Here is a 24,895-nt window from a genome sequence, read left to right as displayed (position 1 = left end):
AATAAAAGTTCTACAATAATAATACAAGTGAAAGTTTAAACTCTTTTTTTTATTTTTACAATTTAGCAGCAGTATACAGTGTGTTGTTAAGTGTCAATGCATAACAGTTTAACATAATAAATTATTCCCGATTTAACTTATAGTGTGCATTCAGGATCACTATCACCTCTAAATTGTATTCAAATTTGACTTCGAATAATCAATTTGTAAAATTTTTTTTTGACTAATAAAATATATTATTTTAAAATCTCACTTGATGTACTTAAAGTTCAGTAGACTTGTTATAAAAATTAAGTGAAATATTTTTTTTTTTTAATATAGTTTTGATTGCATGAGGACAATTTGCCTCTGCTTGCACTTTAAATATATGCTGTGGAGATGTGCACAGTAAGTGTTAAGTAATATTTAGTGTATGTATACGGACAAGATTATCTCATTCCAGATATAACATTTCATAAAAATATAACTCCGCTGTGAGGCAATATAATAATATTACAGAGAATTGTACATCGTGGCATTACAGAACAAAATGCAGATTTTCAATTTGGGGTCGTATTTCTTGATGGATTTTAAGTTATTGGAGTGTTTAGGAAACGCCATGTTTTCATTTAAGGGCTACTGTTCACTAATTCGTTAATAAATGAATACAAACTTTTTTTTATGGTTATTGCATTCCCAAAACCTAGCAAAATTTATGAAATTTGGCAACGATAATTCAAAGGTTAGATCGTATAGCGTTATCAAAACCTACTGATAGTACTGAAGTTCGTTCAGAAGTATGGTTGCAATCTGAAAACCTGCATTTAAATCTGTAATCTCGATATACGGATTCTAATTAAAGCTTAAACATATAATCAACCGTTAAAATAATAATACAAAAGTTGTGCATATTAACTGTAAAAATTCTAAGGCTTCCATATTCAAATAATACTTTGATTGTAGCAATATTTATTGTTTGGCTGGTCCAAAGTTTTTAGCAGTTACAGTACCAATTGTTCTTTCTTGGTAAGACTGGTTAATAAAACTTTTTCTGTAGTTAAAGGTCCATCTGAAAAAATTTATTATTTAGAACACGCGATTCAGAATATATGAAGTAGATTCTAGAAAATGTAATGGTCAATTTTCGAGTAAATATGTCCCCGCGGTTAAAATTTTGAAATGTATAATTACAGCCAGCAGTATCACAAGTTCTATTTTCGGTCAATGGATAACGATTTCAAAGAAGTGTATCATGTATATGAATGAGCGTGGTTAAATAACACTGAAAAACGATGACGCTTACACATCCAGCTTCCGATTATATTTATGGCTGCTTGCTTGATCTAATTCGTATGATATTCCATACATTAACTAGCCACATGAAACGCTGATTTAATCAATTTGTAATATTTAAAAGTCTTAATGCACTGATTAAATTACTGTAAAAAGATAATTGAAATAAAAAATGTACATAATATACAGGGTGAACTATATTTAAGACGAATCCGAGAATGAACGTCAGAGTCTAGTCAACATTGCTTAGAGCAATGAGTTAAAAGACGATATCATGAAGTTAATATATTTAGGAAATAATAATTTAAAGGTATCACTTTATTGATACCTTTTGATTTTATGAAATCTAAAAGAATATATTTCTCTTAACTTTCCCAATGGTAATTTTACGATGTAGGTTTTCGACCCACTGCTCTATAGATAATTTTAACTTGGAATTCATTTATTCTGGTAACAATAAGAGATAGAATTTTTTATAGTGCTGCTTTAAAGAGTTTACCAACTAGCACCTTCTATGATCTTAAGAAAAATTTACATGTTGTAGTTTAGAAAATAAGTGTGTTTTACGTCATCACTCTGTTATGATTTCAATGGTGTACCCTGCATAATGCAAAGTGAAGTTGATTTTTTACAATAGGGCTAGATGACCATAATTTCATGAATTTTTAGTGAAAGTATCAGAATTTATAAAAATTAATCTATATTGGCAGCTTACCCAATTTATACCAATCGTCTTTGTTTCCACTGTCCACTCTTGCTGCATTTAACGCTTGGCGGATCGCGAAAGGTATGACGCAGCTCATACACAAAGGAGGCTCCCCAGTAGCTGTAAAATTACATTTGCAGTATTTAGTTTATTAATCGCAATTTTACGAAAATTAATACCAATTAAGGTGGTTTTGTCGTTTGGTGTTTTATCAGCGATATTTGTGCTACCGGATTTGTCATTATTAAGTAAAAGAATTAAATTACCATGATAGAAAGTATACCGAAAGTATTAAATCTATACCTTTTCAATGGGCTAAAATTGTGTTGCTAAATTAATATAGTCATTTTGAGCTACAGTGTTGTTTAATGGTTAATATTGTATCACTATAAGCATCGATTTTTTATTAAGTTGATTTTTCAACATTAATCAATGGAGCAATTTTTCATTCATAATAACACAGATTTTGGGCATTACCACTTCATAAATATGGGAAGGAAAATTAGTATCAATCAAATTTTTACTTTTATCTTTCATTAAAATGTATTTGAATTACCTTTGGATCGTAGCACTCCCACGGGATTTGGTGCATTTCTACGAAACGAGACTCTAAAATCCACAGGAATATCCTTGGCACCGGGTGGTTTATAGTTCTGGAAAAAAAGATTTTTTCAATTAAATGGCGAGCTTAATCTTCAAGAAGTTTAATACATTTGGTTCATTAACCGGTTCAACGGTGAACAAAAATGAGCGTTTTGCGTAAAAAAACAGTGAGAGCAAATAAATGAGTATTTTACATAAAAACTTGGTTACGCACACTGCTTCAAGGTAATTCACTTTTAGACGCAATATCAAATCGCGATATTTCGTAAATCACTGGATGGGTTGAAAAGTGAACAGAGGGCTTTAGAAAAATTTCCAAATAAACTACAAGAATATGCAATAAATAAAAGAGTTTACAATACAAAGAAATTCAAGTGATCCTCAACTCACCTTGCAAAATTAAACTAATTAGTGCCATTTAATATCCTCCCTCGAAACCATAATATCATTATGTAAACAATTTTTTCTCCGAAAGCCCCCATAAAGTTACATGGGCTGATAAATTAAAAATGGACACTCGGTGTTTGAAACACGAGGAAGAATTGTACGAAAGGTTAAAGAAAACACAGTACCCAGGTCCGGTTATTAGCGAGTACTCCAGTTTCGGAGTCGTAAATTAATTCCTCGGATGTCCAGTATCCGATTCCCATCACGAATGCTCCTTCCACTTGGCCCAAATCAATTTCAGGGTTCATACTGATTCCCGCGTCCTCCATTATGTCTACTCTATGTATGAGATGTTGCCCTGTCAACACGTCAACTTCTACCTCGGCAATGGTCACCCCATAAATCCCGTATGGCTTCACGTCATCCTGTATCGTGAACCTGAATAAATCATCGAATCAAACAAAGGAAATCCTTGTTAATCGATAAACACCATGCTTTTACTTTTTCGATTTTTGCAACAAAAAATTAAATTTTTTGAAGCAATTAAAAAGAGCTGATGTTAGTGCAAATGGCTGATTTAAAATAGAGAGGAGGATAATGTTTTATGAAAAAACAGCATGTAACGTACAGGTAACGTGAAGATAAGTCGATATTCTGGGCATACGCGGCGAAAACTAATTCCTGCCAAGTAGGATCTTTCAGACCTTTCTTCGCGGGTTCCAACCTCTTCAAAAGTTCTCGGCAGGCCATCATAGTTGCCTAAGAAATTGAAGAATAATACATAGCTATTTTTCATTTATATAAAATGTTTGCGGCATGGCATGCAATTTATTTATGACTAATGAGGTGAAAGAGGCAAAAATAAGGGAATAGTGTGAGAATGTAAAGGGAAATAGTATTATAGGGAAAGAAAAGAAAAAAAGAAGATAAAGTAGATACAAAAAATTCCATTACGGTTGAGAAGGATAAAAAGGGTGAAAATGGAAGAAGGTATAAAGCGAAGGTGGAAAATAACAAACGAAAATTTATAAAGAAAAAGAAATTTCAGCGAAGAATAAATATAAATTGAATAAAAGAAAGTAATAAGAAAAGGGGAGAGAAATTATGAAAAGATTCAAGATAAACTTACGTATGTACAGGTTTCACTGGCCACGCAGCCTCCAGTGACGGAATTATTGGGTGATATGAAATTGTTACTCGGCTTGACGTTTATTAGATCAAGGTCAATTCCCAGTATATGAGCTGCCACTTGAGCAACCTATTTAAAAAATACATCAAAATGCCTAATGATTCAATCAATACTTTAATCTCTTCGAGTCACTAAATCTTCGTATTACTTTCGTTTGACCTTTCAATGTCAAAAAGATGTCAGCATAAAAAAGCTATGCTAACAAATAATGGTTAAAGACCCCGGTGGGAGAATGAGTCATTGTATATTTGATCCCAATATTATAGGAATCACCCCCTCCCCCCTTCCTTCCAAGAATATCTAGGGCACCACCGTGGATTTTCCCGAGGACTTAGCACGTCACTCCGAAAACAGGCCCCTCGAGCCAGCCAGCAGACGTATTCCAATCGCCGGATTGTTAATTCGTAACAAGTAAAAAACTCCTAGGAAGTACGTGCAAATGAAGAGTAGCTATTGAGCCCACGAGAAAAAGGGGACTTTCAAAAACTTTTTCTCTACATCCCAAACACCTCTGTTCCCATTACTCGACCTCTTACTAATCACCCCTTCACCAAACATTATTGATCTTAGATTCTCCCCCTCTGGATTTAGTTAGTTTTTCACACCTATTTCTACTGCCTATATAGTAATAAGATAGCGTTGTTACCGACAAGACCACATCTTGGTAGAAACGATAAGACACGACGATCCGTGTAAATATTATTTGCAATAAATCAGAATTTAAATAGAAAATCCGTGTTGAGCTTCCCCCTTGATAGTTTCTCTGCTCTTTACAGGGGTCCAAGTATTCAGAAACTCGTTAGCTGAGTCCTCCAAACTCTTAAACATTTTTTCTAATAGTTATTTTTTTCCCCCACTCCTTTGCCTCCCTTTGTCACTCTCGTTGTTTCTGTTATCTTGAATAATTCGACTTATTCGTTCCGATAAATAGTTCGCGGTTACAGTATATAAAATTTATTATATTTTCCCTGTAAAAATCTTCAAATATGGACTATTACCATAAATGGAATAGAGTGGACACTATAAATATCTTTTACTGCTTACCACATTGATCTTTTAATTCGATTCAGTTGATTACCTTCGTATTAATTCCCTGACCACATTCGATGCCACCATGAGAGATCGAAACTGTTCCATCTCTTGCATAAATTGAAACCATCGCATGAAATTGTCCCCAAAACATAAATGGATATTTCATCACCACCAGGGATATGCCCTTCTTCTTCCACCGATTTTCCTGCGATTAATTTACAAAACAGCTTTATAAATAATAAACCTACGGATAAATTTTTACATATTTATTTGTATATTTAACTCTCAAACTAGAAACATAGGTCGTTCTCGTCCTTGCCTTTTTTTAATATTACAATTAATTTTCTCAACTTCTTGTTTTTAATCACCACATTATAACAATTATGAATTCACATTTTGGAATATTTTAATTAGTTAAACTATTTGTTACAATGTTGAAAAAACTCTATGAATTTCCTTTAGATTTTTTGGTACGATTTTAGAGTATTTTATGCATTTTTTATGAAACTTATAAGGACCTTTGTCTATCGAAAGATACTTGTTAGTTTTGTTTTCGATACCTCAAAGAAGAAAATTTTGACGTAAATATAATAACGAATATGGAAATCTGCTGGAAAATTTTGAAAACCATAAATTGGGAACATTATTAAATGAAAAATATTGACAGTAGTCCTAATACACATTTCACTTTATTAGTTAACAATAAATATTCTGCGATACTTTATTTATCGTCTTATACGATAGACTCTTTGGATGGCTTTTAACTGAATAGATGAAAGCTTCTACAACTCTGAACAAAAGGAAAAGTGGAACAGTAATGCCAAGCATTGACACAGATAGTATTATTGTCTATTATTAACTATTCATATTTCTAAATACAAAAACTGTGCTGAAACACTTAAGAGGATCCCTCGAGCATATTTTAAGCTGAAAATTTCGAACAATGAGACAGCGTTATTCGAAGACCTATTTGCAAGTTATTATATCTTTTTGGTGATGCAATAATTGTTGAAAAGTGAGTCTTCCTAACACATCAATACTAGACTACATATTGAGAAAGAAATTAGAGAAAGCCTGCCCCGATTGGAGTGAGAGATTCGATCTGCCGTATTCTGTGTACTCACTAGATATGTCACCCTTCGGTTACTACCTGCCTAGAATAAGTTTAGATCACACAGTATAAGGTACCCATGTTGATACACATTTTCGTAATGTTGAAGAAGGCAAAAAATGAACGAACCAGTAATTCTTATTAAAACTGGAGTCATTCTACTGAGATGCAGTGTATGTAAATTGACTAAAAATTAGGGAAAAATATATAACCAGCGTAGGAAAATATTTTTACCAATATAAATGAAACTGTCTTTCCAAAATTATCATTTGTTTTTCACAAGTATGCTTTAAAACATATGCAGCCTTCTAAAATTTAGACCAAATTAATCCTAAAACCGGATAATCTTTTTCAGTACCTTCTAATCGCGGGTGATTTGTTTCACGTCATATTAAGAGTTCTAAAATTGTACCAAAGAACTCTCAACAAATTTTTGGAGCTTTCTCAATTTCTTAACTAGTAGTTTAAGATAATTATAATATTCAATAATTAATTCTGTAACTGTTAATTTAATATTAAAAAGAAAAAGCTAGAAAAATACATGGTAATATGAAAGAACGTGTAGACGAATACAATCCTGGATCTGCTATGAATTAATTGAATAGTTAGTTTTATATATTAATAAAAAATAGTGGCTCACATTATTATACGCTCTAACAGACATCTTCCTTTTATCGTATTCTGCGGTTTTTTTCAGCTCATCAATCATTGGCAGCAACATTTTCTTGTCATCCTCGAGCATATTAGCCAATCTAACTTCTAATGGATCCTTCTCCAGGACAGATGCAATATGCTCCATCAGACTTTCCGATATGGCAATTCCCTCGGTCGATCCTTCAATCGTAATTACGACGAATGGTAACGGTAAAAAAAAAGAGGATGAAACAAATCAAAATCAGCAATTGGGCTGAATTAATAAAAACGAAAGTATGGAATGAAAAATCTAAAAATTAATTTTAGTGAGAAAAGTTACTAAACAAAATGATTAAAAACACATAAAGTTTAAATTTAATTTTCAATATAGCGAAAAAAAGAGATAAAAATTATTTTACTACATTTAAAAAATGTTTTTCTACAGATTTTGAAATAATTAGTGACATAAAATTCATGATTGAAATAATAAACTTGAAAGGGTATTGATTAAGATTGAAACGATGTGAGTTTATGGATGAATTATGGAAGGAAATTTTTTATACTACATATATTATACTGTATACACGTATTAAATCGAGAAGTTTAATATTCTGTCTGTAGACTTCAATAAAGTAGTTTATTTCTCACGTACCAGGAGCTCTGCAATAAGTATTAGACGGTAAATCAGTCCTGACTTCGTATCCCACGATGTTCCACGTGTCTGTGTCGTAGCAGCTGTAAATTATGGATTACTGAGTATCCTGTAAGCAGTGCAAGCCAGAAAGATGGAAGACAAGCAACGAGCTACACCATACTACAATATTTCCTTTCCCAGTATTAACCTTGTACAATTACTTCCAAGATGATGCCACATTCAATCACACCAAATTCTATTAAACAACCAATTAATCTCTCCTACATTTCCATTTTGAACATTTTATTAATTCTATTCCAAATTTTCATGTGTGAACGAGGAAATATATAAAACTTTAAAAAATACAAACATTATGATAATAAATTTTGCACAATAATATTATGAACAACATTCATGTATTTTACCAAAAGAATATACAAACTTTTAATACGCTTACTAAAATTACTATAATTCTTAGTGAATTTGTATTAATTTAATAGTTAATAATAAGAAATAAATTAAATTATCAAGGGACTCAGTGGAGATTCACGCCACGTAATAAATGTAAGATACAGGTGAACAATATCAAGAGACCCGATCGTGTCTCGACGGCGAGCAATTTAAAAAACGATGAAGAAACTATATACCCCCATGTATGTGAAGCTCTACCATACTATTGCTAATTTTTAGTTTTTATGCATATATTGTAAGAATGGTTTATTTAATTTATATTAACATTGTACTTTGAAATTTACTTTCCTTTTATAATTTAATTTAATAAATAGTGCATCCAAATTACATCTTTTTGTATAATTTTACGCATACGTTTTTCGCAGTTTATGATTGATATTTTATTGGCTTCTTTAAGAGGAATAACAGGACTATATATTTGATATTGTTTCGAGACTATCTTGAATAGCAAGTAAATTTTTTCAGCAATATTAAAAGAAATGAAATGATGCTAAGAATATAATATTGAATTTACCTGCCCATATGATGTAGAAGAAATGGTCCAATTGTTTCGTTGAAACTAGATCCTTGATCGCTCCACTGGGTAGTATTCAAATACTGAATTTTTCCATTGTTATCAACGCCAACTTCATACTCTTGCTTGGTTGAATGTCTCTTGCCCATTGACACCATATTGCTCTCAATGGACAAAACGAATCTCGCTGTTCTGTTCAATTTTCGACAAACAACGGCGCAGGCACACGCAACTTGTGTGCCTCGAGAGATTTTCGCTCCGTATGCACCGCCTAATCTACGAACCTTCACGTTTATACTGAAAACAAAAATATTTAAACAAATAAAAATTTTTTATCCACTTCTTATTATCCGTTCGATGCTGTCAAAAATCCTTAAAAAGCGAGACCTTGAAAAAGTGTCTTGTCATGAAAAATAAGTTGGGAATTTGATTAAAGTTAACAGTGGATTATGGAAAGGCAAGAAAACTCGTTTGTTCTGGGCAATAAAAGAAAGATCAGGTTTATAGGATACATTGTTCTACTTGGTGTTTTCTGCTGAAATAAATGGATATTTCTTTCGGATTTGCTTGGGATAGATTTCTAAAGGTTGAAATTATTTCGAACCTATTGTTTTTGATGCCGAGACACTCGGCTATCGACACCTGGGTAAGATCTATCCATTGGGAAGCTGGATAGACGTCCATTCCATCTTCCACTGGAATACAAACACAGGTCTGCGATTCCATCGTATAATGGTACTGGCTCCCACACGCAAACTCTCCCTTTATTACTTTCTGTGTGTTATCACCTAAATCAACAATAATTTATCATTTCTAACCGGTCGCATAATTTTTTATAACTTTTCTTTTCTTCGGATAAATTAAATAATAATATTAATAGTAAAAGTAAGAAGCAACAGAAAAAGAGAATAAATAGGGACAGCCAGATTAATTGCATCAAGCTTGAAAACTTTAAAATAGCGATATTGGACGATAGGTATATCATTGTCTGATGGGACAAGGAGAGAGAGAGACAAGCGACTCGCTACCTCCTTCTGTCACTTCTATTGCTTCTTCTGATAAGCTGAAATCATTTGTCAATCGAAGAAATAGCGAAATGGGAGTGAGAGAGAAACAGTTTATTTCTCTTTCTTTTACTCACACGTTCATTCATCACCTGCGTCAACTAAATAGAGTTAATGGTTGAACGTGTGTGTTTATGTGCAGCGAGAGAAATACATACTCTCTCTCTCTCTCTCTCTCTCCTACCCTTATTTCACCATTTCTAGGAATGAAATATGAAATCAGCTTATCGGAAAGAACAATATGAATCAGAGAGAGAGAGAGAGAGAGAAGCAACGAATCACTTGTTCGTCTCTCTCTCTCTCTCTCTCTCTCTCTCTCTGTCTATCATAAACCAATAATATATTGGGATCTGACACGTGGGCGGAGTGTATATATATATAGATAAATAAAAAAACGAATATGGCGCATGAAAGCCTAAGTGTCTAAATGTCTATTGAAATTACAGGAGGGTTATAATGATTTCGATGGAAAATATCTGTACAAACTTTTCTCCCAAATTCAAAAGTTTTAAGGTTTTCAATAATAAATTGCAATTTATTGAAAAATATCCATAAGAATCAATGTAAAACCCGGGCTTCCTCTGCTTTCATTTTTTACCGCTTGGAGCGCTTCAACTATGTCAGATCCCAATATGCTGTTCGCCATCGTTATTTGAACGTTATTATATAGACTTTACTCATTTTATCTAGCAAGCCTTATAAATATTATAATGCTTAAAAGAAACCTTTTTTTTTGGCTGGGCTATTGACCAGCTGAACGACTCTGGTTGGGTCGTTGAGTGCAACAGCATCGTCGATCGAGAGGATCGGTTTAGTCTTTAGGGCATCGACATAGGTAACCTTGACCTTTTGGGCAGCTTTATTAGCCAATGCGTGACTTTTTGCAGCGATCACTCCGATGGGTTGTCCAGCATACTGAATATCCTTATCAGCGAAGAGCTATAAATTGTTTTACAACCCATATAACGCATTTAGCATCAGAAACATTTCTTATATGTTCTAGAAATGCTTTTGATACTACACATACTATGTAGGAAATTGTTCGAAATTCCAGGTAGCAGTGTGACGTCATGTTAAAGTTGAATTTTAGTCACTAAAAGACGAAGAGTGAGGTCATATCGATGATCGATTTTGAGTCAAATGCCACAGTTATAATGCCGTCTGACCTTATTAATACGTCAAATTGTCGTAGTAATTACGTCCTACTTTTACAATATTTTTTAATTAAAAATTTTAAGGCTTCAAGAGTTCTTTTAAAATACATAAATAAAGAAATCTATATATTTGGAATTATTGTTACATTAATACATCAGTCAAAAAAAGAGCTACCATTAATTCAATTTAATTTGGTTTATTGGTAGGTCTTAATATTCAATTGATTTATTAACCTTTAGACTGTCGGGAGCCACTAAATTGGCGTGAACCATTTGTCATGACTTTTCACTATAAATATAATTTTTATAGTCAAAATGGTCATAAATCATATTTAAAATTGATTAAAAAAAAGCACCGGCAGTCTAAAGGTTAATCCGTCAACAGTTTACAATTAATTTTGTTTATTTACATTTTAAAAGATATATTAAAACTTTAAACTCTTTAATTGGAAAATATTTAGAAAATGAGGTGTCTATTTCGCTTGAATTTGATGTATTAATGACGTTAGGCTTCATTATAATTGTATCAGTATATAGACACAAATTCGTTACTTATTATGATGTTTATTTCGTTATTTACTTACTAAAATTCGACTTTAAAATGACATCACTTTTTTATTTGGGCTTGAATCGTCCATACGAAGATTGATTTTTGTGTTTACCTCGGTATGCAAACTATTTTTGTCTGTGAGTAAGCAAAAAGTTGACCTCTTGTGTAAATTTGACGACTGACCTGTCATTCGCTTTTATTGCTTGAGTTAGGGATCACGAATTTAATTCGTCATTCAGACTATGACCAAATTAATATATCTATAAAGTATTGTTGAAATAAATTATTTCTCTGTCACGAAACCTACTGTCTTCATATTCTTTTCCATGAATAAGTAATATAAATCCGTTCTAAATGTAAGATTTCTTTCAAATAAATCTTTTTCAAAGGCTTAATTATATATACATTGCATGTGAGTATAATCACCGTGAAACGTAAAAGTACGTTTCCTGCATACAATGTGCGAACTAAACTCTGGATTTTTATGCAAATTCGAAGCTTTTTACATATTATTAGCTTGAAATAAACTATATAATGTTTGTATAAAACTTTAATAAATGATTGATTTATAATAGTTTCCATTATTCAACCAATTTTTACAAAGTTTTATATTTGCACAAATATCGAGAGCTTAGTAATAACGACAGTTAATAATATTTTATACACGTATTAAAACGAAATGAATTTGTAAAAATCTATGTAAAAAAAAAGTGCAAAAGCAAATACTTACAACTTCGTCGCTGTGCATCATTTGTTGTTTACTGAGGGCTGATATAAAAATATTCCTTCCTGGAACGTCCTTGGCACTGAAAAAAGCAACGACTCCAGGCATATCCTGTGGTGAAATTCGATAAAATTAGAATTTTACACTATATTAGATTTGTTTGTCATTAAATGTAGTTTTTGGAAGAAAATGTGGAATTACCAGAGCATCTTTAGGATCGATTTGAGCAATTTGACCGTTAGGAATATCGCTGTGCACGAAAGCACAGTAGACCTCGTCTGGTTGAGGTGGAACATCGTTGGAATATTCAGCTTCACCGGAAGTCTGGAATATCGACTCGATCTTCGGCACCGGCTTGTTCAGCGGCCAGATATTCTTGTCCGTGTCGAAGTCCTGCGTGCCAGAGGACAGTCCCCGATCCAAAATGCTTCCGCCGCTTCGCAGCCTCGCATCGACCAATTCTGGTTTTAAACTTAGCACGAACTACCATCGATAAAAAAAAAATTATTTTTTAATAGTTCTTCCCAACTTTGTGCCTCTGAGTGATTAAAATTTATTTCAACTAAATTTTCTACAGTTTTAGGGATGCGAACTTTTTCAATAGGAATTGAAATAGCGTAATAGAAATAAGAGGATAAATGCAAAATATCACCTTGTAGAATAAACCTTCTGCCAGTGTCTTCCTAAATTCTGGCGAATAATCCGGAAGAACGTGATCAGGATTTATCTCGGAGTCCAGTATATCTATAGCTTCCTTCAAGACTTTCTTGTCCATCAATGATTTCCCGGTTAGGTATTCCTCGGTTTTCACCGCGTGCAACTGTATCACAGAAAGGATCAACGAGACTTGTACACTTTTCCCTTTTACACACACACAAAACTCTTTTACTTACAAAATTTGGATGGATTCCACCGAAGATAATATTGGGATTTTCCAGAACTTTACTAGCACCGTCCAGTTTAAAAAGGAAGCCGGCGTTCACGTGTGCATGTGCGTTTTGTGCTCTTGGCATAATCTGTAATGGTTAATTTCATTTTAATTTGTTTTTATGAGAATAAGAAAGATTTTAGTTTTGAAAGAATAATATCTTAGTACGACTGAGAATGTAATTCGTAAAAATAAAGGTCTTTGTTGCATATGATGTACTATTTCTGGAAATAAGTCAAAATTAAAACTTAGATACAAATGATTTAAAAATCAGGGGTGCAACTTTTAATGGGTTGTGCCAATTTTTAAACACTTTAAATTATAGGTAAGAGGAGAAAATGAGTTGAAATGATAAATTAAAGAAGTTTTGTTATAATGATGGAAATAGAAATAATATATACGAGAATAATTACAGCTGGAAGTTATATAGCAGATGTAATTTGGATAAAGTGCTAATGAGTAAGTAATATTTACTTCCATGATAAGTTGGAGAGTTCTCAAGCAAGCTGAGTACTAATGCGATTTGGATTTGGAGGTTTAAATTTAAATTCAATTGGAAAGGACTTGATTTTTCTTCTTAGTGCTTTCAATTTTATCATCAGTTATTATAAAAGTTGTATCTTATTTCTAATTAATTTTTCCAAGTAAGAAACTCACTTTGTAGGATCTGTATTCGTATTCCTTGGTTCGCTTGGGTAAAACGATACTATAGATTATCTTGTGCTTCATATCAATTTCCAAGAACTTCATTAACACCATGCTGGATTTCTTTCCCGGTGCTTCCACTGTTTATATTTACAGGATTCGTATTATTAAGGAAAATAATAATGGTCTAACAATCTATTGAATGGATACGGTGAAGTAATTAATTAAATTATTACGTACAATTATTCTATTAATATTTCTTGATTAGAACAACAGCTTTCTTTTTATTTACTATAAAAATCGTTTTTTTTCTTTTTTCAATTTTTCGATTATTTTTCGGCAATTTCGCCAATTTGGATCGAATTCGGTCCAACATAAAATTTTTAGAATCCTTTCTCTACAAGATTATACTTTTTTATTCAACTTGCAATTTTTCACGCAGCTCTACCTATACGATTGGACTAACAAATCTATCTAATAATTGATTTTTCTATTAGTAAGAATTGAATTCAATAGTATGGAAGTGTTGATTATACGTTGCTACATCGATTAATGCTAATATTAACATAATGCTGGTGTGTTACAGTGTTTGAATTCTTGTTCCAGAAAATGTCAGTACTCACGAATATGTATTTCAGCGCCAGCTGTCTCAAATATGAGAAACAGGTCTGATGGAAATTCATGGTGGGTGTGCTTGATCATGAGATTACCAGCTATGGTACCAATCTGAAAAATTTCCAAAGTTAAATAAAGACTCCCTATGAGTCTTTTTGTAATTCGATGATGCTGAAGTTAGCTTACATTCAGTGGTATGCAATATGAAGTTACAGTGCTAAGAAGTATTATACGTGTTGTTTTAAACGTGTATCTATTTAAACCAAACACTGGTTCTAAAAGGGTTAATTGATATATAGAAACTTACATTTCGAACTGGTACACTAGCAACTAAATCGATGTGATGAGCTAAGTGTCTCAGATACTCAAATCCTGGATCCTTGGAAAATTTCGTGCAACTCTCCATAAGGACTGTCAACGACACATTTCCACCAAAGGTTAAAGAATTTTCAGTTTTTTCAATCCTACGCAAATCTCCGATGTCGTTTATGTCCACGAAAATTTTTGGCTCCTCCACAATACGATAAACACCTGAATTTCAAATCAGAAATTCTATTATCGGTTTTCGTTAATTTTATTTGCAAAACTTGATCATAATTGTCCTTTAATTATTGTTTCAAGCTTCTATTGCAACATTATAAATCACTGTTACATGTTTCAATTGCTTTACGAACGATTATGTTGGGATATGAAAATCTTGCTGGGTTTAAAACTTATGCCAATGTTACCCCATTAGCGATTCAGCACGTGCTTTACGATCGTGAGAATTTGTTGCTTACCATGGGCTGTGTTTCCACCATTGAGAATATAAGTTGCATCAGGATTTTTGTCAAAAATTGAGAACAAATTATCAACAGTTAAAACTTTATGAAAATTTGCGTCCCCTAGTTTCATGTGCACTGGATTGGCCTTAAATTGCTTTTGCTCTTCAGAACACTTTCCACTGCAGGGTAATCCGTTTTTCGCACATATTTTTAAATTGTACAGCTCCTGTAAAAGTTATATCAGAATATCAAAAATTCTCAAGAAGGCAAAAACATTTTACAGAAATATTGTTAAAAGCATACATGACATCCACATGCAAAAAACTTATAATAATGCAATTAGTTTAATTAAATGTATGCAAGGATGTAAATATATAGGGTGTCTTAAAGTTGTGTTCAAGCCGCAAGCCCTAGATAGAAGGGTCGATTTTAAGAAGAAAAATATTAAATAATTTGTTAATATTGTCAATATTCATTGAGTTACTTATCAAAAGGAGGTTAACTAACGTGACTCTTATAATCCCGAGTTTTTAGTATAAGTTGTCCAGTCTGTCACTTTCAGGAGAGTGAGGTGAGTACGATGAAAATAAAAAGAGCTCTCTTGGTTGGAAATGATAGAGGATGGATTAGAATATGTAGAATAATGTTGCTTCGCCGAGGCACTGCTGCAGGAAAGCATTGCCTAGACTGCAGAGTAAAATAAGTGAGATTTCAGACTGTATAATGACCGGTCTTTCGCTCTTTGTGTAAATTTAAGGAGTAAATAAATAAATATTAGTAGAGCAGCTCAATTTTCTTCATTTATTCGGTTAAATTAGGCAATCTACACACATAAGACCGACGAAGAATCTCAATGAAAAAAATATTTTATAATGTTAGGAATGTGAATTTTCTGGAAGGATTAAACTTACTCATTTAATAGTGCTTCTATAGTTTTAATGCAGCCTGTTTTTTAAAATAATTAATAAATTGAAAAGTAAAAACAATTATATTTTTGTTTCCTGTCAATAATTTTGAAAAAGGGGACACTGTATCGGGCTAAAATAGAATTTAACGATTAATTGGAGATAAAACTAAAGTAAATATAATCAACAACATAAAAGATTTTCTTGATGGAAATTTTTTGTCGGACCAGGATCCCTTCAAATCCTTAAAATATTATAAAGTCGTTGTACAACAGGCAGAAAATAAAATTAATAATGCTTGTAAATGATGAATGCCAAATAGAAGAATTGGATGATTCTAAACAATTTTTAAAAAGTTAAAATTGGACAAGGAAGAAGAATCGATTAATCCTAGCTTTTCCGTGCTTCTGTTGAAACATGTCATGGAGAAATAAAGTCCAATACGCTTAGTGGTAATCCAGGTGAACATGAAAACAGCTGAGCCACTCCGTTTAAACATTCGCGATGGTTTACGATCGTTTACATACAGATACTCATACTCGCCAATCCGACTGGAGAAAAATTTATAGTGCTTAGAAAAATTATTTCCATCATTTCAATCATTCTAAGGTCGAAACAGAAACGTTTTTCACCATTTTCACCGATAATAACGCGTAGACTTGAAAATGAAAAGGTTATATAAGATAAAAAATAGCCAAACCTCAATATCATGCAGTTTTTCTGTTAATTTTGGAGGGGCGTCCGAAGCAAACCCCTTGAATGTATCTAAAATGGGTCTGTAACCTGTGCATCTGCAGATATTGCTCCCAAACGAGTTCTCGATCTCCTTCATAGTTAATTTCTGGTCCTTCAGAATACTGCACGGTAAATATTAATTTTTCATTCAGTAAATACTTAACAATTAAACTATCATTATACTGAATATAAGGGCTTATAATTTTTTTTATAGTTTAGTTAATTTTTACGAACCTGTAACAATTCATGATCATTCCAGGTGAGCAATATCCACATTGGCTTCCGTTGCCTTGGGCGAGAGCTGCCTGTATAGGGTGGTAGCCATCTTTTTTATTGCCAATGCCTTCTACGGTAGTTATGGACCAGCCATTACAGATGAAAATTGGTACCAAGCAAGAATTCACCGACATTGTCCGGCCGTTAATTGTTGCTGCTACGATGCAAACCCCGCAGCCTCCCTCGTGACACATTGCTTTTGTACCCTTCAATCTTGCCTTCTCACGAATGTAAACATTTAACGAAGTGCTCGGTGGCGTTTTGCTCGAAACTGGAATATTTTTCATGAAAGGCTTTAATCTTTCTGTGTACAATGCTATCTGATTGGTGCAGCATATTAAAAGTTTGATTGCTTATTGCTATATTATATATATAAAAAGCTATTTTATACTCTGTCGAGAAAAAGTGAATCACCAATTTGTGTCAATTTTTTGTTTTTTAATGTGCATTTCAGCTCTATTTGGTTACATAACGGTCCATTTAGTTGTTTGATTGGCACACTAGACTAATTTAGTGGGAAAACTTTATCTACCTGTGCGAAACAGTTATATCATCAAGCTGATCAAACTACCCCCACACTATTATTAGTATTATTCCTATTTGATCAGTTACGCTGCATTAATTTTGGATATTATCCACCTGACAAATTCACCCCTAAACAGATTTTTACGTAACCTGAAAAATATTAAGTATCACAAAACATCAATTTTCAGAATTGGCTTTTTTTATGTGGAATTTCTAATCTGGTACTCTTAAATAAGGCACTCTACATAGTTATATATATATATATATATATTAATTTAATAAAAAATAAGATCTTGTTTGTGCTGCGTGGGATAACGTTCAACTTTTTCATCAGTTTTGGAGTGTGACATAATAATTAGCAGAAGTAAAAAATTAGTCATTATGGCTTTTAGGGATAAATGAATAAGGGCTATATGGGGTATCTATGGAGCACGTTTGAATAGATTGTAGACGATAAAAGTGGTTTAGTACAGAGTATGGTAAAGCAGAGGGGTGGAGTGCGCTCTTCTTGGATAGACACATAGTTGTTTGAAATACGATGTCTGACAGTGACATTTGTACATACCTTTGTAAGGTACTCCATTAATCGTTAGCTCCACAGTGGTCTTGGGATCCCTGAAATTGAACATTCTGATTTATATGATGCGTTTCTCTCTGCCAAAACCTGTCATTCTAATCTTTCATTTACCTCCCAATACGACTATCCATATATGTATAGAGATAGAACTGTTATAAAATATTAGTTTATTAAAACAATAATAAAAAGTACTACGTTATTGTATTATTGCATGAAAAGAAATATTAGCTTATATTGATAAAAAATGTGTACAAATGTACGAAAATCAATCAATTAATTGCTGATTGCAAATAATTAGCGCGTGCGCGTTTAGAGATTTTGTATTAAATGAATCACTAATTACCTAAATTAAAAACATTTACGAAGCCATTTATAGGTCTTTACCCATGGACTAGGCCAAGTTTTTGGTACCGACAGGTTAGGGATTAAATTAAAAAGCAATAATTTATTGTTTCAGAAAATTGAGAAAAAGAATAAATTCTGTATGTCTAATATTAAAAAAATAAAGCTTTACATAACAGCTTAATAATTATTTCTTTTCAGGTAGATTTGTATACATAATGGGGAAGCAAAGATATGAGAGATCTCTGGATTGCATAGTGTTTCTTATGGTTATGGTTTCATTTGTAAGATCTTTTAATATCTATTTTATTAAGATTATACCTTTAAATAGTAGCTCGACAGCCTTATTACCTTGATGGCTAATTCAATAAGGACGCCCTATTTTGCAAAATAATATCCAAAATTAACACGTAAAATATAATAAAAAGGTGAGTTTATCTGTACACATTAATTTTGGATATTATGTTGCAAAGTAAGGTGTGTGTGTATGTATTCCTAATTAATTGGCCTCTACATAGGAGCGTATATTATTATGTACTTGCAGTCGTGAAACACACACTCGGAGTACCGTATTTGCTGATACTGAATTATATTCTAATTCGTGAAATTTATTGTGAATTGCATAGAGAAAACTCCATGTATATTTTTCTAGGTCTGTATTAAATGAATACTAAAACGGCGTGAAAAGTCTTGGATGAAGGAAATATCAGTGTTGATTTTGATGTATGTGCTCGTGTAGCTTTTGCATTCGGTCTAATTCAGGAAGAATACAGTGGACGAAGAATTATAGAGATTTGCAAGGCTCTGTCGTTTTTAAATTTTATACATATGTCAAGTGATACATTCATTTGGAAAAATTTTACAAACGCAGTATCTCTATCATAAATCAACAAAATGCCTAATGTAGTTTTCACAATAAGTATACTACCATACAATGAAAGAAAAAAGAATCAACACAGTAAACAGAAAATAAAAATAATGAATTTTTAATTATTCCTAATTTTTATTAAAATGCTAGTAAGACTTACTCTTTACAAATTATATCTTAAATATGCAGGATACTTGTTAATATATAACATAATATAACGAATGTTAATATAAAATTTAAATTCAAATTTTAACCATTAGGTAATTTTGCACAGATAAGGCATTCTTATTGTATGATATATAGTACAAGTAGACACATCCTGCAGTAACCAAACGCCTTTCACTTTTATCCACAAAGACGATGATTTATCTTGCCACTTTCTTTTATCGTCCCGTAACAAAGTTACTTGTAACACATTACCAAGTTTTGTGTTGGTAAAGATAAAATATATTAATTAAATTATATATGTAGATGCGATTAGTGAATATTGTATCAAACTTTTTTATAGAAGTAAAATGATTGACTCTTACATTATTAGTAGTGAAGATAAAATTGACTCCTGTTTTGATATGAACGAATCGACAGATATTTTGAGACTGAGCACAGACTACACTTTGTATTCGTTCATCTATTTAAAACTTAAATCGCAAGGTAATAAGTATTTCAACATTTGTGAAATTACGTTTGAAAACATTTTGCAAAGCTATTCAATAGCATTTAATAATTGCTATCACCGTTTAGCGTCACGTAAGCTCTCAATGACTATCGAATTCAATTTTCCACAATTCATTTAGTCACACTATAAAATACCTATATCACTGTGAAGTTTAAAATACACAAAATAATTTTTTTACAAAAGCATAACAATTTTAAAAGAAATAGAAATTAATTTCTGTATAGCTCAATTAATACACTTAATTCTTTATTTTTATACAATTAATGTCATTTGTTTGAGAAAAACTATGGACTGAATAATTTCACGAATATTCTTTATCACATTTGAAACTTCTTTATACATTAATTTATCCTTTTATCTTGTAGTAATCGATACGACAAGTATCTGTCCAACGCGCATACTGGCAATAAAAGAACTCTTCCCATGAGTGACACCACTCAAATTGCATAATTACTGCAGCTCACTCTTAAATTAAGTGAGACTGACTGAACGGCTTTTTCTACATTACGACTATTCTCTACTCCTTCCCATACGATAATTATTTTCTTTACCCACTTTTTCTTATTCCACAAGCGTCTGCTCGTGCACAGCGTAATTCACTTCGGTCTATCCACTAATGAATTTTCCACTCCTTATAAAGTATTTCTGCAGCATGACGACTGCAAGTAAAGTTTTTTCTTTTTATTGGATTTTTCCAAAAAATATCTAATCTTTTAGGAAGTAACTGCACGCAAGAATATAGTGTCATAACAAAATTTTTAATTTTATTGAATAAATAAATTTTCTGGACAAATGTAAAAAAGTAAAAGAAAAAAGGAATTACAAATACGACGTGGTGTAATAAGTATCAGTGGAAAAATGTGTTAAAGTTACAATTATAGCAGTAGCTATAAGATAAGCCTGGACAAATGGAGGATTTAGAGCGGGAGCGTTCTCGAGTTTCCAATCCCCAGATTGCCCGGAACCTGCTTAGAGCCATCAGAGCAGCTATAGCAGAGTGTCTATCGGGAGGATGGTACGTGGCTCTAGCCCCAAGGTAGCTCCTGAAGAGCAGTCAATCAAAGCCCCTCCGGTGTCTGTATGTAGTCTTATTGCTTTAATTCTTGATAAAAAAGAGATTTGATCACTATGGCTTGAAGAAAGCATAATACGGCTACTGATATAGGGTACGTTACACTTTACACCCTTGACCGAAGGGTCACACCAAGGCTAAAGGAGAACGCAAATTCCGACTTTCCCTCTTTATACTCGTCGCAAACAATTACTACATAATTTTAACAAATTACGGAAAGGAAAAGCAATAAGAATAAACAATCAATGTCAAGAAAATTAGCACGGACTGCTGTAACCAGGTATATAGTTGTATCGAAGAAAGAGATAATTAGCCTGATAACTTATAGTTATATATTCTTATAGCTATCAGATTGTGTTATATTTGTGTTTTGAGATTTTTGCAAAGCCCCGCACCCGTTTATTTGACTATTAATGAAACAACTCTCCCCCATATACTCTTTCTCTTTAGCTTTAATATCGTCAGATTCTTCATGTGTGGATGTGCATTAAAAAATAAAAGAATGTGAAACAACTCATCTCTACGCGAATTTTAATTACCCTGCGATGTATTCAATTTTAAATAGGATACAATTCATAGATTATCACAGAGTCAGGTTTACAATGGATCGTCAAGTGAGATGATTCACAATTCTTGTTATTCCAAGTACTCATTTCTTTCAATATCTTGCATTTTCATGTTGTTCGGTTACTCAAACGAGTTTATTGCTTACAATAAAATTTCATTTACTTTATATTAATATTTATTGTTACCATTATTCATCCTTGAGCTAAAACCTTAACATTTTTCTTTCATACTATTTTTCATTTATTTTCAAAAACTAATGTTGTTCAATTAAATTCTACATTTGTTTTTTTATTCCTAAAATATCAAAATGTGTTTATTATTCCTAATATTACTTCCTATAAATATTTTGTATTTTTTTTTATTGCATAGTCATTATTCTCTAAAGTGAAATTTTTTTAGTTTTCTTCGTATCGTATTTTCCATTTATTTCCAAAGACTTACATTGTTTCATAAAATAACGCGTTTATTATTAATGTTCACACCGTTAAATGTCAGATCTCCTGATGTTTATCACGTTTCCGTTGTCTTGAATGTAGAAATTGCAGCTTCTGAGTTCTCATGGTCACATTTCATACAGACAGAAAATTGTATAGATCATCCTTTTATTTTTTACTTGTATCGGATAAATGACATTTTTATATAACAAAATTGCATTTTAAACATTGGCTGCAAAACGAAAATTGTTAAGACTTTCCTTCAATTCATTATTTTAATGATACATATTTTATACTAGAGTTTCTTATTTATTCGGCAAACAGTTATAAAAACAATAATAACATCCTTTTTTAAAATAACAAGTATTCTGAATTTTCTAAAAATCTGTTCAAATAAAAGATTTATTTTTACAAAGAAGAGATTATGGAATAAATTATAGAGAAAATTATCTTAATGATGCACGTTCAACGTTGTATACGAGGAAAACTGTATAATTATCTTATTATTTTTTTTTAAGATATAAACAATATTATCATTTAATTACTATAAAATTCTATTTTATGACAAATTGTTTTTTTTCTCTAATATTCTTCATAAAAAATTTACTTCAATATGTGACAGCATATAATAAATTACGTAGCTAACGATTTCGAACAACAATTTAATGCGGATGTAGTGATTTCTTTCAAACTAGTTTCATCCTGTTTATCTGTATAATGAAACGGGAAAAACAGGATTTCTATAATCGTGTGCTCGTTAGGGTTGCAGAAAATTTGTTAAATATCGCCGAACAATAAGGTATTACAGTAAGCACAAATTAAAGGCCTTTCATTAAATCTGCCAGGAATTGTTTCATAAAGTTTCTGACATTACCTTCCGATTCTCAATTTTATTAAGTCTTTTGCTGATAAGAAATAATTGTCTTTACACACATACACATACATAATTACTTCTTATTTTTTTTCGTGATTAGCTTAATAGCATTAGAAGTTATTGCAAAATTTATGTAAAATAATTAATCGAATATTTGTTTCATGGATTTATCTTTTTTGTTTTATAAAAGATGATTAAAAAATTAAGGATTGTCGTACAGTGTTTTCCAACTTTTACGATTTGATAAATATTACAAGACTGCGCGCGTGTAAAGAAAAGTGTGTTGGCTTACGTAGTGCTGTATATTACGAAAGTTTACGGGTCATTGAGCTGCCTTCACTAATAAGTACGATATGTACACGATATTTCGTTAAACTTTCCGTAAAATTTTCCCTCTCGTCCGAAAAGTTTTCTTATTATCGCATAATTAACAAACTATTTCATTAAAGTTAAAACTTTGCTATACCTCGTGAAAATGATAAAAAAAAAATAAAAACAAAATAACCATACATTATTTCAACCCCATTAAATCTTGAATTTTTAAGAATAAATTGTTTCACTCACCCTGCATTCATAGTCGTCAAAATTTCTTCCGATTGTCCTTGTCCCATTTTCCTGATTTTTTCTACTAAGTTTCACTCATGCAAGAGAACAAGTTTTCACAGTTTATTTCTGAGTCAGCTAACTAAATAATAACGTAGATTTGATTAAATTTCAGAGGACAAAATGTTGCACACACAAATCAAAAACAAAACAAGGGAAATCGTAAATTTAAAAGTTTGAAAATTAATTCTTCATCATGGGGCTTTTGTGTTTCAGACTGTACGACCGTACGGACCTTTAAAAGTTTCACAATAACGAATTACAGAAAACGTGTACTGTTGGGATTAAAAACTCAAAAAATCCAATGTAACATATTTTTCATTTTATAAATCAAACCATACAAAAAGTCTGATAAAATCACATGCAAAAATTATTAAATTTATATATATAGAGCCAATGATTATATTTATTGACTTAATTAAGTTTTATCACAAGTCTAACATTAGACATAAAATGTACAAAAATAAGATATAATTTTTAGGATAAAACTATTTACACTTTACATGAATAAATAATGTTTTTCGAATAAAGAAGAATAAATATATTTGCACGTTCACCATCAGACTTTCTCTGTTAACGAATAATTTTAAGATAAAAGAATGAAATTTTTAAACAATTTTTTATATAATCTTTAAATAAAAAACTATTGAGAATTAAATATTTCTTACTCAAAAACTCCTTATTTATCCCTAGACCTCCTAAGCGAAGCCCCAAAAATCGAATGAAACAATTCATAATCTTTGATAATTGTTTAGTTAAAAGTCAGATGAAAAATAGTATAAAAATTATGTACTTAAAATTATTCGCTTTTTAAGAACTTATCGGTCGGTATAAGTTACCAAGAAGACTTGTATAAGTTATGATATTTAGTCGAAATGAACACTGAATTTGTCAAAAATATAATTTTTTGATTTACAGTCTTGATGTACGAACTTTTCCTTATACAATAATGCTGGTATATGATCAGAACCGTAATTAAATAATAACAGAAAGCGAATAAGGCAGATAACCGAACAAATTTAACACGACACTTTTTTATGAGGTGGAATCCTTAACGTTGATAAGCGAACGCGTAGTTACTGAGGCTGAGAGACTCTGTTGGTCTTGAGAGGTTCATGGATCGCCAATCTTATCCTTTCGCGTTGCCCCACCATTAGAAAAACTGAAGAATCGTACCATTCTTCTTACTTCATCAGCAAATAGAAGAATTTGCAAGAAAGAAACATCCATAAATAAATCAATTTGTTTATACTTAATACTGTCTTATAAAATTTGTCATATTTAAACATTCTCATAATCCTCTTAAATCCTTCCTAAATTAATTTTAAAAATTAATAAATTCAAACCATTATTGGATCAAGGAAAGTTTGTTAAATAAAGCAGAAAGAAAAAAATACTTAATTATTTGATAAAAAGAATACAATAAATATTAATATAAGCTATAA

At 31.7% G+C, this 24,895-nt stretch overlaps 1 protein-coding gene across 1 annotated transcript; it reads right to left on the bottom strand.

The window, feature by feature from the left end:
* Window positions 1-30: 30 nt before the first annotated feature.
* On the bottom strand, window positions 31-24,524 carry LOC136772909 (uncharacterized). The gene is made up of 25 exons (XM_066726163.1): window positions 24,290-24,524; window positions 23,412-23,532; window positions 18,003-18,052; window positions 16,871-17,183; window positions 16,602-16,758; window positions 15,012-15,222; window positions 14,540-14,763; window positions 14,241-14,343; window positions 13,630-13,757; window positions 12,938-13,060; window positions 12,697-12,864; window positions 12,246-12,527; window positions 12,051-12,155; window positions 10,342-10,555; window positions 9,157-9,340; window positions 8,553-8,849; window positions 7,586-7,668; window positions 6,941-7,134; window positions 5,236-5,394; window positions 4,098-4,226; window positions 3,597-3,727; window positions 3,154-3,406; window positions 2,535-2,631; window positions 1,988-2,098; window positions 31-1,048 (listed from the first exon to the last, which is right to left on the bottom strand). The coding sequence occupies exons 2-25, from the start codon at window positions 23,456-23,458 to the stop codon at window positions 981-983; spliced, it is 3,831 nt and encodes a 1,276-aa protein (XP_066582260.1). The 5' UTR covers window positions 23,459-23,532; window positions 24,290-24,524; the 3' UTR covers window positions 31-980.
* Window positions 24,525-24,895: the final 371 nt, after the last annotated feature.

This window comes from Prorops nasuta, unplaced genomic scaffold, assembly GCF_024137725.1.
Source record: "Prorops nasuta isolate Cenicafe-Biocafe unplaced genomic scaffold, Cenicafe_Pnas_1.2 PNAS00004, whole genome shotgun sequence".
Classification (NCBI taxonomy): Eukaryota; Metazoa; Arthropoda; class Insecta; order Hymenoptera; family Bethylidae; genus Prorops; species Prorops nasuta.
This window is presented reverse-complemented; position numbering and strand designations above follow the sequence as displayed.

What these genes read in the sequence shown, in the direction of transcription:
- LOC136772909 (XM_066726163.1), bottom strand. Translation starts at nt 23,458, where the DNA reads ATGGGACAAGGACAATCGGAAGAAATTTTGACGACTATGAATGCAGG. An exon ending in CTTCTACATCATATGGGCAG is followed by an intron (nt 7,669 to 8,552) that starts GTAAATTCAATA and finishes CATAATTTACAG; the next exon opens with CTGCTACGACACAGACACGT. An exon ending in CTGTTAGAGCGTATAATAAT is followed by an intron (nt 5,395 to 6,940) that starts GTGAGCCACTAT and finishes AATTAATCGCAG; the next exon opens with GAAAATCGGTGGAAGAAGAA.